Consider the following 12,295-nt stretch of genomic DNA (forward strand, 5'->3'; position numbering starts at 1 on the left):
AATTAAGTAAAAAATAATTGTTCCTGATAAAATGAAGGATTAAATTTATATACACTACAGGAGAGTAGTAGTTTCCTGGTCTTACACCTTTGTAAGCATATTTCCATGGGTACTTTCTTCTTCCACAACACCCAGGCAAGTCAAATATGAATGGTTTCCCCTGAAAGAATCCTGGTACAAGGACAGCACAAGCATGGCCAAAACCAGCAGAGCACAAGCACTGCCCAGCAACCCTGAGAGGGAAGCAGCAGCTGCAATATAGGGAGAGGAAACACAATTTTAAAAAAAATTAAAAAGGAATAATTACTTAGATAAGCTATCTGGATCTGGCAATACCAGTCTTCAAGAAATTCCACAACCATAACATCTTTCCTCTAGTGTTACAGGTCATTACCATAGAGTAGAAGGGGATAAGGAACTCAGTAATTAGGGAGAGAACTCCCCTAGTAATTTTGTTCTGCTATGACAGTAAGAGGCCACAGCAACACTTTCTTTATAACTCAGCATTAGAACATAATAAGCATGTCACAATAATGTTACAATAAAGCAAGCACTGATATATGAGGAAACCCTCCCCTTCTGTACCTTTTCCTCATCTGTGGGAAGTGAAAAAAATGTTAATTTTCTCACAGACATAAAATCCCAAGTAGGCTAAAGTAGTACCTCAAAAACAGAAAATCCTGAATAATCATTAAATGCAACCAAAGATTTATAGAGAAAGCCAAATGGCACAGAAAAGGAAGTGCATATCTAAGGGATTATCTAGCATTCAGGACCAAGGTTGTCATCATTCCATATGAAATAAATATTGCTCTATTTGCATCATCTTATATTTAAACATGGAGAATTATTAAACTGTATTTAAATAAACCCCTATTATAGGTTTCAGAAGTAATTTTCATTATCAGCTGCAGCTTCCTGTTTCCATCATTTTTGTCATGAACCTCACTTAAGTCAGTCCATCTCATATTTTAGCACATCATTCTGTGACTTGGCTCTGTGAAAAAGACAAGGAAAGAGACTAAATAGCTCTTAATGCTGCTTTTTTTGGCAGTGATCCAGTGCTTAATACAGTCAGTTCTGGGTATTGGACCAAGGAAATTCTACATTTCTGTCTTCATATTCAGTAGCTGTCTCCTACCACATTTTTTTCTTACCAGAGTACAAATGTTAGTCAAAGCTAAAAAGTTGAAGCCTGATTCCTTAATTCTGCATCATCCAATTCATGTAATCATTTAAAATATAAATGATGAGTCTCATGCATCACAACTATTTTCCTTGCTTGCCTCTGAATACTGTTTCCTCCCTCTCCCTCCTCCCACATTTGTAATTTAAGTGGTTGGGTTTTATTTTCCCATGGAGACTCTGTACAGCACCTGATTATTTTTTGGACACAGCAAGTAAAAGAGAAAGTGAAAAACTAGCCTCAGAGTTAGTGAGGTGACAGTAAATGTACTGTGGAAAAGTATTGATGTTGTCCAATGACAAATACCAAGTTATTAAGTAGAATTTAATATTTGTTGCATCTGATTCTTACATAGCTTAATATTCTGAGCAATTTTAGCCATGAGAACACTTGAGACAGAACTTATTCCATCATTGTAATATTCTGCCTCTTGATGAAACAATGAAATCTCATTTCATCTTTGCATTTATTTGTTCGCTCTTGAAAAGCACTATTCACAGCCTAACTACTAAAAGCTTGTTTAAATCCTTGTTTCTTACCAGTAAAGAGCATTAGCCTTTTGCAAGTACTCTGCTTCAAGCCAGCAGAATCCCCACCCCATTCTGAAGAGAATTATGGCACTGAGTCCACACTTACTCATTTCCTAGTTTTTGGCACAGTGGTAATTCAAGTGTCATCCACAGAATTTAAGCGGGGGAGGCAGGGGAGAGGACAATAAAAAAAAATACACAACTTCAGCTTTCTCCTGTGCCTATAATTTCTTTGCAAGGCTGTATTTATCCCCAAACTTGTGAGGCTGCAACCATTATTGCCACCCCCAGGCTGCCACAAATTGATTAGGTTAAATTGTGCAAATTTGCAGTGGGATTTACATAATGACTTACAGTTTGCTATTTGTTTGCAGCTGATTATCAGGCTGATGCATCACAAGCAAAATAAGATAAAAATCAATCCTATGGTGAGAAACACCCGAGTCCCATGAATTTATATACAGACCATTCTGTGGTGTAAAATGGTAGCTATGTGAAGGTTCAAGAATTTCACAAATCTTAAAAGAAATCAAACAGTTATACTTTGGTTAGGCTTTCTATTTCCATGAAGTCAGCCTCATGCTGATCCTCATTTTTTAGGGCATTTTAGCTTGCATGTCAAACTGAAACACCAAAGGGCCAATTCAAATAACAGATCCCGACTTGTTCTCCATGTCAATTATTCTTCTCTTCTTGCCTTCATGAAGCCACTGCAGCTCCTTACGTACTGTTCACCACCAGATTTCTTGTGCTCCTTTCTAATAGCAGCCCATATGTTAGCAGGAACAGCGTACCAGGGTCCATTTGCCATCCCACTCGCAGAAACTGCTTCTCCCTTTTCAACTACAACAGCCTTAATTGCAGCTGCTGTTTGCATGAATACAGAGAAGACAGATACTAAGTATTTAATTTTTTAATGGATTTGTTTCTTAATTAATAAAGATGTTACTGCCCAAATTCTTCTCAGAATATTTTCAAATGTCTTTCAGTACAATTCAGCGGCTGAAACAAAGTATATGAGCCAAGCATGATGTTTCTAGCCAGCTCACCCTGGGCTAGCATGGTCTGCTGGCAATGAGGGCTGTGTCTTTTGACAGCAACACAGTGGTGACCTTAAATAACCTCTTAATATATCTCTAGAAATAGAAATTACACAAGATGCTGAAAATACTAAGCTTCTTTCAAGCTCAGAGAAAACACAAATATTTAATATAGCTAACATTCAGAGCAAATATGCCAAATTAAATATTAACCTTTTCAGAGGACTGCTGTTTAGCCTATGGCATTAAGGGTCTAATATTTCAAATTTCCTTGACTATTAACATTTTAGAAATGGAGAACTGTAGTAGGTTCTTTAACTCCTAGATGATCTTTCCTTATTCTTTTATGCTTTCAAAGCAAACAATTCAGAAATAAACATGAATATGTAGAAAACCAAGGAAAAGCACTTGGCCAAGTAAAGAGCAGTCAGAAAACGTGCTACTGTATCACTTACCCCTTAAGCAGACCATATGTATTATTACTGTGTTTAAAAACCATTTTCATTAAACTTTTGGACATGGTGCTGGAGATAAATCCTGTATTATCAAAAAGCATACTCCTGTAAATATTTGAGAGACTTGTGTTCCACATGTGGGAGGAAAAAAAAGCCAGGCCTACAAAACATGCTTTCTTCTACCCACTATCTTCTTCTCCTATGAATTCTGGTCTGTAAATCATAATCCTCCATGTCCACGTTTCTCACGTACAAATTGTGTCAGTATACATACTTGTTTTAAGTATTTCCCCAAGTTAATACAAGAGTAACTGAAAATAGAATTCCTAATAAATAACAAAACAGAAGGATTTGCTGAGCCAGTGGTCTAAAGTAGAGCTCTTTAAGGCACTGATCTTGGAATATGAGAGTGCTCAAATAATACAGTGTATTTTGGGATAGAAAAGATTTCAGGTGAATGATCCTGGGTCACTCCCTATGTTTGGAAATGAATGCTTTAAATTTTCTGCTCACAACTAAAACACCCACAGACTGTCATTTTATTAAGAATGATCTGTTTGAAGCTCTCTTAGGAAGACAAGAGTTCAGACTGTGGATTGGTAGCATGAATACTGCTTCAGTTATTAAAGAGCTGTAATATCACAGCCCTCTTGTGAAAATGGTAAGTTATTCAGTTACTAGATATTCCCAAAAACTTGGATCCTAAAAAGAAAAAAAATTATCATAACATGACTATTACTGGTATAAATACATTCATGTGGACAAATCATCCAAATGGCATATAAAAACTAATCTATAAAAGTGTCAACTAGAAGCACCTTCACTACTGTGAAAATGAGTGACATTTATGACTTATAAATTATTCTTGCACTAGTTCTGAAAGTACATTTCTTTCTATACCTGAACAGGAAAAAAAAAAAAAAACATATTTAAAGATAGTCAGCTTTTTAGTATAATCAGTAGAAATATATCACCAGAATCTTTTAGAAATGTCATGCTCATTTTCAACTGAAGGACTGACATAATAATCTTAGAACTAACAAACACCAAAAAAAAGATATAAAGCAGAATGGGGATAGACAGAAAATTGTCATATACTCTACAAGACAGAATGCTGAAAAAAAAAAGAAAAAAGAAAAATCCTGTACTACAGGACTTAATTGTTTTTTTTCATGGCAGACAAAAGTAAGAAGTATAGCTTTGGGTTGTGCATATACAAGAAAACTGTTTTTGTGGCATCCCAAAAGCTTTTAGATTTGATGAATGTATTAGAAAATCATGAATGCACAAGGGACACTTCAGAGAGCAGTAAATGACCTAACACAAAGGTTGAGAACAGAAGACATCTTCATGCGCTAAAATTACTTCATTTGTTTTCATAAAACATGGGAGGAACATCTGTCAGGACAGGAAAGCATTCTGGAGCAACTTAAGGCATCAGAGCTGAAATTGGCAGGAGGGATTTGGGGGTTGGATTTTTTTTCTGAATGCTTGTTTGGCTTCGACAAAGGGCACTTGGCATTTCTGTGACCTAGAGAAAGTGAGCTAGAACCTTAGAGCTCAAGACTGCATAGAAAGGATTGCAAGGTTCCCATAAATCTATAAATCTCGAGAAAATATAGTAAATTGAAGATCTATCAAGTATGGATTTTAGGAGATTAAAAGAAAAACTTATAAAATGCATATCAGTGCTACTCCACCTGCAACAGTTCAGTCCATCTGGAAGAAAACACCATAAAGCTCCCAAGTAACTAAAACCAATACTTCTATTCCCAGTCCTATGCCTGAGTTACTTGACTGATCCCACCTATTTTTGTCAATCCATGATATCTCAAGAGGTATTTATTGGATTTGCACTGAAGTTATCTTGGTAAAATGAGACAAACATCTCAAGGAAATAAGGCACTCTGCTAAGTCCACAGAGATCGTTCAGTACTAACAAAAAGCCTGAAAGGCAAAATGCAGCAGGCATTGCTGGTTCCCCGGCCTGTGCTGAACAAAGAGCAGTGCTAACTACTGCTGAGCTGATGGTGACAACCAGAACCAGCCCGTCCCCCACCTCACAGGTGTTGCACAGCATCTCTCTCTCCTGAAGCACTGCACTGGTGCTTTTTAAAGAGCACCCATAGCCCCCAGTCTCAGCAAAGCTTCGTGTGTCACCACAAAAACATCATCTGCCTGACTATTGTCACTAGATCAACAAATATGATATTTTCAAGTTTGGAATCGAATATAGTTAGATCCCGCATGGGAGTATGAAAATAACCTTTCTTTCTAAGGATTATCTTGTTTTCCATTGGGTAAATGGATTTTTCCCATTCTCCACATTTCAAAAACAGAACTAAAATCAAAGTCACTACTTTTGGTTAGTCTGTCTTATTGGAATTTTCTTTTATTTAAACTGCAAAACAAACAATGAGTGAGTAAAAGTAGAAATTATAAAACATTATACCCTAGCTTATGAACAATATACCTTTTCTTTTCCATGTTACTTTCAGTTTCTCTGTGTAATAATATCCAAAATAAAAGTTCAACCATATATTCAATCAAAATTTTCATGGAATACCCAGAAATTCACTGTTTTAACAACACAGTACTTAGCAATACAATAAAAAGATTACACTTTAAAGTTCTGTTAACAGAAATATGCAGCTGGTTGAGCTACTAAATTCAGATCCCTACTGGCACACCAACTTTATTGCATGAATCTTTTTATAATTTATTAAGAATCACTTTGAAAAGAGTATATTTCTTTCAGTGTTACCAAAGAAAACCTTTTCTGTGAGTCTTTCAATTTGAAGCTGACCTTTCTTATTTGGCTTTAGACCTATTTTTTGAAAAATAGATTAGCACTACCATTCAATTTTCATAAATTGATACCACAAATACAAATGTAGAGACCATTCCTACTATAAGAGTTCAAAATACATCAAGCCAGAGAGTAAAATTTTGTGGCAGTATCCCTAGAATTCCTACCATGCAATAAAATTCTGTAAGAGCATTTAACTGATAACATCCTTCAAGCAGTAAAATAATAAATAATAACAATAATAATAACAACAACAACAATAATGCATTGGGATTGAAGTATTACTGCAGAGCAAGACACAGATAGCTTAAAATTACTAGCAAAGTAATGAAGATAAGTGGACTTGTAGAGAGAAAGGCATGATGCCAGCTGGAGTCAACTTATCAGAAAAACTTTACACTCAAAGATAAAAATAATTACTCTAATACTTCTCAATGTCTAGTTTAATAAAAGAGGGATGAACTAACTTTGTCTTTAATTTGGTAGCTATACCACACTTTCATGTCAGAAATTAAATGTTTCTTCCATACATAATTGAAACCATTATCTTCATATTACTACCATTAGTTAGTCATTCATATTAAATTTATTAAAATGGCCTTTTGACAAAAGAAGGCACACTTAAGTACAAAGAATTATCATTCATCTGCACATATTTTCTTGCAAGTCATCTCTTAGCTTAAAGCTATACAACTATTTTTCAACTAGAAAAATATAGAGAAACATTTATGAAAAATATCAGCATTTAGCATGGGGCTACAGTAACTGTATACAACGAGAGACATAAGTCCTAAATGCAGAGTGACCTGGACTTCTTGCTAAACTGAAACCACAACTGTCCAAACCAAGCGTTAACAGCTAACTCGGGTGCATTTTAGAAAACTCATACATTCAAAACAGGGGCACACAGGTGCTTGCACCTGTGAAGACTGTAGATCACATTATAGGAAGCAGATGTATCCTAGAAAACAGAAACTCCCCATAAGGATTGTGAGTTTTCATGACATACAGCCTCAAAATCAACAGTTTGGTTCAACAGCAGCCAAGAAGCAGAGCATGCCTTGACTGACAACTGAGAGGCCACCCATTCACTGTTCATACCTCTGTCCACCTCAGAGAAATATTAGGCATGTGGATCAAACAGAACCCGCTTGGTATCTTATCAAGTTGGCCAGCAATGGAAAACAACAAGGGAGAGAGCTGGGAAAAAGGCCAGGGTTCACTGGGGATGCAGCTGGACAGAAACAAGAGAAATTGCTAACAACCCACTCACCAATACAACATGGAATTAGCAGAAAGGTGAATAACCAGGCAAAAGTGATTTTCAGGACAACATTGTGGCCCCAGAAGTATAAGCTATTTTAATAGACAAATGGTATAAAAGAACAGTAGCTATTTCACCTGGCAAACAAACTCAGTAGGCCATTGGCAGAACAGTTAGTTCAGCTTTCATTTATGCTCTCTTAACAGAATGCTGACAGACTGGAACAGGTTCATAAGGGATCCGGGCAAATGATTTTTCATGGTACTATCATAGACCTGAGGAAGTCACTATACATAAAATGTAACAGAAAAAAGATTAAATTATTTGATCACCATTAAAACAGTAAAGAGAAGTTTATTCACATCTCAGTCCCACTGACAAATGTCAAAGAAAACAGAAATTGATAAGAGGACAGATCAAACTGGACATAACACACTGTTATGGAATAAGGCACACTGGAGCTTGGAAGGCATTTATAGCATAGCAATGATCATTAACTTTATTAATCATCACTCATCTAATTTTTGTCTGTAGCTCATCAAGAATGAGACTGTATTCCACACTCCAGAAAAAAAGTCAGTTGCAAATTCACCCTTTGCCATCTTCAGATAATAGAAAGCAAAGAACTGGACAGAATTGTAGTAGGCAGTCACAAGTATAAGTGCTTGATGTGATGGTTACAAGAAGTGAATTACCAATTCAAAATACTCATTTTATGGTTACTGAGCGCCAATCCCTGAGTATAAAGGTAAGAGAAACAACTGTCATTGCCCTACAGATCCCACAGAAGAGTAAAGCCTCTCCTTGGAGGCAGGACAAAAGACAAAATATCTGGAAAAGAGACAATGAGGAAACAAAATCACTCTTATACAAGTTTATCAGAAGTAGCAGCCAACAAAAGTTAAGGAGTTTCTTAAACAAAGAAAATACCAACATTATCAACTTCTGGAACAGCAAATTATCTCAATTTCAAGAAAGCTGTATGTAACATACATCTGGCATGGGCAATCAAAATAACAGCTCTAATAAGCTTCATCTCTGCAGACCATTTAGAGCTTCTTCTATCTCTTTAAGAGGATAAATTTCACTCTTTTTTTTTAATATTAAGGTTAAATATACACTTTCCAGTGTTTTCAGAAAACCTGCTCTTTACTGTCCATACCTTATAAGTAGACTTCTTGTTGTAAAACATTTTGATGTTTAACAAATGCAGAAAATGCATCCCAGCAGTTACAAAAGGCAGTTTTCATATGATGCTTTAATTGACACACACAAACTGACAGAACATTTTCCTTCTCACTGCTTAGTGAGAGGTCAGTACAAACACATTAACAAGACTGCCTGTGTTTCATGGATCTAGCTTCTTTTGGCTGTCCTTGACACCTGATGTTTTGCAGAACTTTGCTTCACCCAAAAACTTTTTAGGGTATTTGTGGCAAGCAGATAGTGAGTTGACAACAAAAGTTATTGCCACCAAGATGTGTCTGTGCCACTTCAGACAAGTTTGGTACCAGCTGGAGTAATTTTGCATGTTATGATCAGCATGCTTCCCACAATTTTCTACCTTGGATCTACAAAATACCCTGAAAAATCTATATAAATTCTGAATTGAAAAGACAGGACAAATTCTTAACATCTGGTTTCAGTTGGTTCGGATGCCTTGACAGAAATATACATTATTTTTCTGAATGGCACAGGAAATGACAGTAAAGATTCACAGTAATCCCATGATCCTTGAGTTTAAGGTAATCACAAAAAAAGACACATATAACAAGATTTGACTTGTGGTAAATTTATCTGAGAAGCAAAAATCTCTTGGCTATACATGATGGACAGATAAATGAACAGTTTTGATCTTGTGTTTTTCCTATCATCCTATTTGATCTGGCAAAGTCATCTGTCAGTGAAGCAAAAGCAGATTTCAGGAATGGAATCTTTGGTATTTTCCACTGGGGCAGAACTAAACTTCTGAGGCAATTCTGTATTATGATAATCAATGAGGTGAAATGTAACATGGAGCACTGTACAAACGATATTAACAACGCACCACTGAAGAAGGTATTTACTGAAATTGCAACTCCCAGAAGCACCCTCATCTTCAGCAGAGAAATACTAAATCAAATCAAATCTTTTCCAACACTTGCATCCTACACTCCTTGCTTCTGTAACAGTCAAAAGCACACTGTTATCACATGTAGGTATGCTGTGCTACTGAATATTATGACTTTGATATTCTTCAGAATTATGAATGTAAAGGCAGTCTGCTTTCACAGTAAGATGTTTTGGGTTTTTTTTTGTTTTGGGTTGAGTTCCACCCCCTCACCCCCCCCGAGTACATGGAATTTCTTCCCTGCTAAGGAAACATTTTGAAAATTGTCTTACACTTGGTTTGGGACAAAATAACATTTTGTTCTAATTTTACATAATCAGTGTGGATGTAGAACAAGATTTTACTTGCAGTAAAATGTCCTAAAAATCAAAACACTCTTGGAGACTTAGAGTGAAATATTATTCAGAAGTACCAAGGAGTTGGTTTGATGGTGTACTTTACAGTATAGTTTCAATCTGTCAGCAGATCAGATACTTAAAAGGAGCATATCCTGCAACCAGTTAAATGGTAACAATTTTTTAGCATTTTGTATACTGACTTCTATTCTGTTTCTATTATTTCTGTCCTCTCTTTAATTACAGGGAAAGATTACATCTGAAAAATCAATGCCTGCAGCTAAAATATGAAAGTTAAATTTAGGTACATATTATGCAAATACAGAAAAAAGACTAGTCCACACAAATTATGCTTTAAGGTATCAGAATAATTTTTTTTAATCTTCTACCTTCAGAATTTTTTATGGGTCTTTTCCCATTTTTCCACTCACCAGACAGGGTACAACCATCAAGAACAGTATTTTTTACTTTCTCCCCTAGAGAAATCTTTTCAGAAGCACCTATGGCTAAAATAAATATAATTTTTCTCCCCTGTCTGCTTGCATATTTCTGCACACAATTTCTACAAAACTAACTCTTAGTAGGAAGCATGAATGAAGAAGAGTGTGTGACATTTACAGCTAAGTGGCAGGATGCAGACTAGCAGGAAAAGATAACTAAAGTCCACGGTGAGCACTTAACAAACGTAAGCCAGTTTGGCAGAACCCGACACTGTGCTGCAGTCGGGAAACTAGATAACAAAAGGTTGGCAATGTGCATTCTGCTCTTTAATAGAAAAGATAGTATCAGATAAGCTGACAGCCAAATATTCACTTCATGTCTTTCCTCACAATAACATGGACAGGAATACCTGGCAATACTAAAATTTAATGGTATTTTGTTTGGAAGAAAAATTATTCTGAACTCTATGCTCAGATGACCTTTCATTTAGATAAAATTGAATTTAAAAACTGTTCTTTCTGAAAAGAAAGCAATAGTGTAACTCATTAAGACAATTTTCTGTAAAGATGGTAAGTATCTAGCCATTGTTATACATTTCACCACTATAACATGTAAGACTATCTCAATAGTAAAACTCAGAGTTTTCTGCCAAAAGATCTTAGCTAATGAATTCAAGAAACAGATATACCACTAAGGCTGTTTTGCAAATACAGCAGTCTTCAAGGTAATGCTTAGTTTTCCTTGTACCTAAACTTCATTGAGAGTGCAGATATGAAACAAACCCTTTGGAGGAGCTGAAACTCTGCCATCTCTCCCATGGTATTTCACAAAAATTAATCCCTTAAAAGAAAGGTAAAATAAAGTACTGCATTGTGCTTCCTGTTTAGGGGCCTTGTATTATGATATACTATGACTAGGGAAAAAACTACTGCAAAAGAATCTAAATTTAGACACAACAGATACACAGACATTTTAATTCTTTTCTATTGTAGGATTATTTTTGAAAACAAAATAATTTGCAACATTTAGGATTGTGTCATAATATGCTTCTATTATGTATAGTAACAAAACAGGTAAAAATTATTTTAAAGTAATTTCCTAGCTTTTGCTTTAAAAAGTAAAAAGTCAGTTTCTAGCAGGGCCAGCAACAAGGACCATGCACCCATCATCACGGGTTTCAGTCTGAAATTCCAGCAGAGACTTCTGCGAACTGAGATGCAGGAAGTCAATTGGCAATAGAGGAAGGCCTTATCCCAGAGAGGGAGATGGCTCTTGGAGCTGAGTGCTACCTCCAATGTCAGTCAGGGGAGCCATGGCTCCATTTATCCCACTCTTTTCTCCCACTCCAGAGGTGGGATCTGTGCCACATATTTGTGCCCCCAAGGGACGGAAAAGAGACTACGGTTTAATGGAGATAGCCTGATCAGGCTGTCTGCTTCTCCAAGTTTCCCAGCAATTGTGAGAACCTTTTCTCCCAGGAGGCATTCTGAGAGGCTGATGGAGCTAAGGATAGGAGATAGGACTCCACTAACTTCCTTCCCTCCAAATCATATTGCTCTGTCAGCTCCCAGCATAATGCAGTCTAGTGCTTTTGTGGCAGCCTGGGACCCTCGCCCTGGAACAGCCACATTCAGACATGGATTTGGCAGGCTGAAACCAGTTTCCTGAGAAAAAAAAAATCAAGTGAAGGGAAATTGGGTGTCTAAACTGAGCTGTTTAAACTCAATTAAATCTGAATAAAATTGGATGTGAATTACAAAAAAGTGAGGTTTTAGCTCCAGGGTCTTTTTCCCTCCAATTTTCAAAGATTTGCAATGTAATAGCTTTTCTCTATCCCATCCTCCAGCAACAGTCAATCTTAAAATACCAAAGACAATACCAAATCTACAGATGAGTGTAGTAATCCTCTCCAATTATAAAATTATGGCAGTTGTAGGAATTTGCATTTGAGGATTGTGGTCCCCATTCTTTAACTCTGCAATAAGGCAGAGAGGGTAAAATGGACAAATGCCAAAACACAGAATAGAGCAGGTGACAGTTCAAGAGACATCTCTTCAGCATCAAAGCCCAACCCCTTTAGCTACTGAAATGAGTAACTAAAATCCAGTCTAAAACCTGCCGTGAT

The 12,295-nt window shown here is 36.3% G+C and overlaps 1 protein-coding gene across 21 annotated transcripts in view; it reads right to left on the reverse strand.

Annotated features, from left to right (window-relative positions):
• TLL1 (tolloid like 1) overlaps nt 1-12,295 on the reverse strand; it is a 126,662-nt gene that overhangs the window by 80,361 nt on the left and 34,006 nt on the right. Inside the window, exon 1 of one of the 21 annotated variants that reach the window (XM_068187131.1) lies at nt 88-122. The exons of the other annotated variants lie outside the window; for them this stretch is intronic. Coding sequence (XP_068043232.1) covers nt 88-107 — 20 coding nt within the window. The 5' untranslated portion in view covers nt 108-122. Of the gene's footprint in view, nt 1-87; nt 123-12,295 lie in introns of those variants that run through there. 21 annotated transcript variants of the gene reach the window in all.

This window comes from Anomalospiza imberbis, chromosome 4, assembly GCF_031753505.1.
Source record: "Anomalospiza imberbis isolate Cuckoo-Finch-1a 21T00152 chromosome 4, ASM3175350v1, whole genome shotgun sequence".
NCBI lineage: Eukaryota > Metazoa > Chordata > Aves > Passeriformes > Viduidae > Anomalospiza > Anomalospiza imberbis.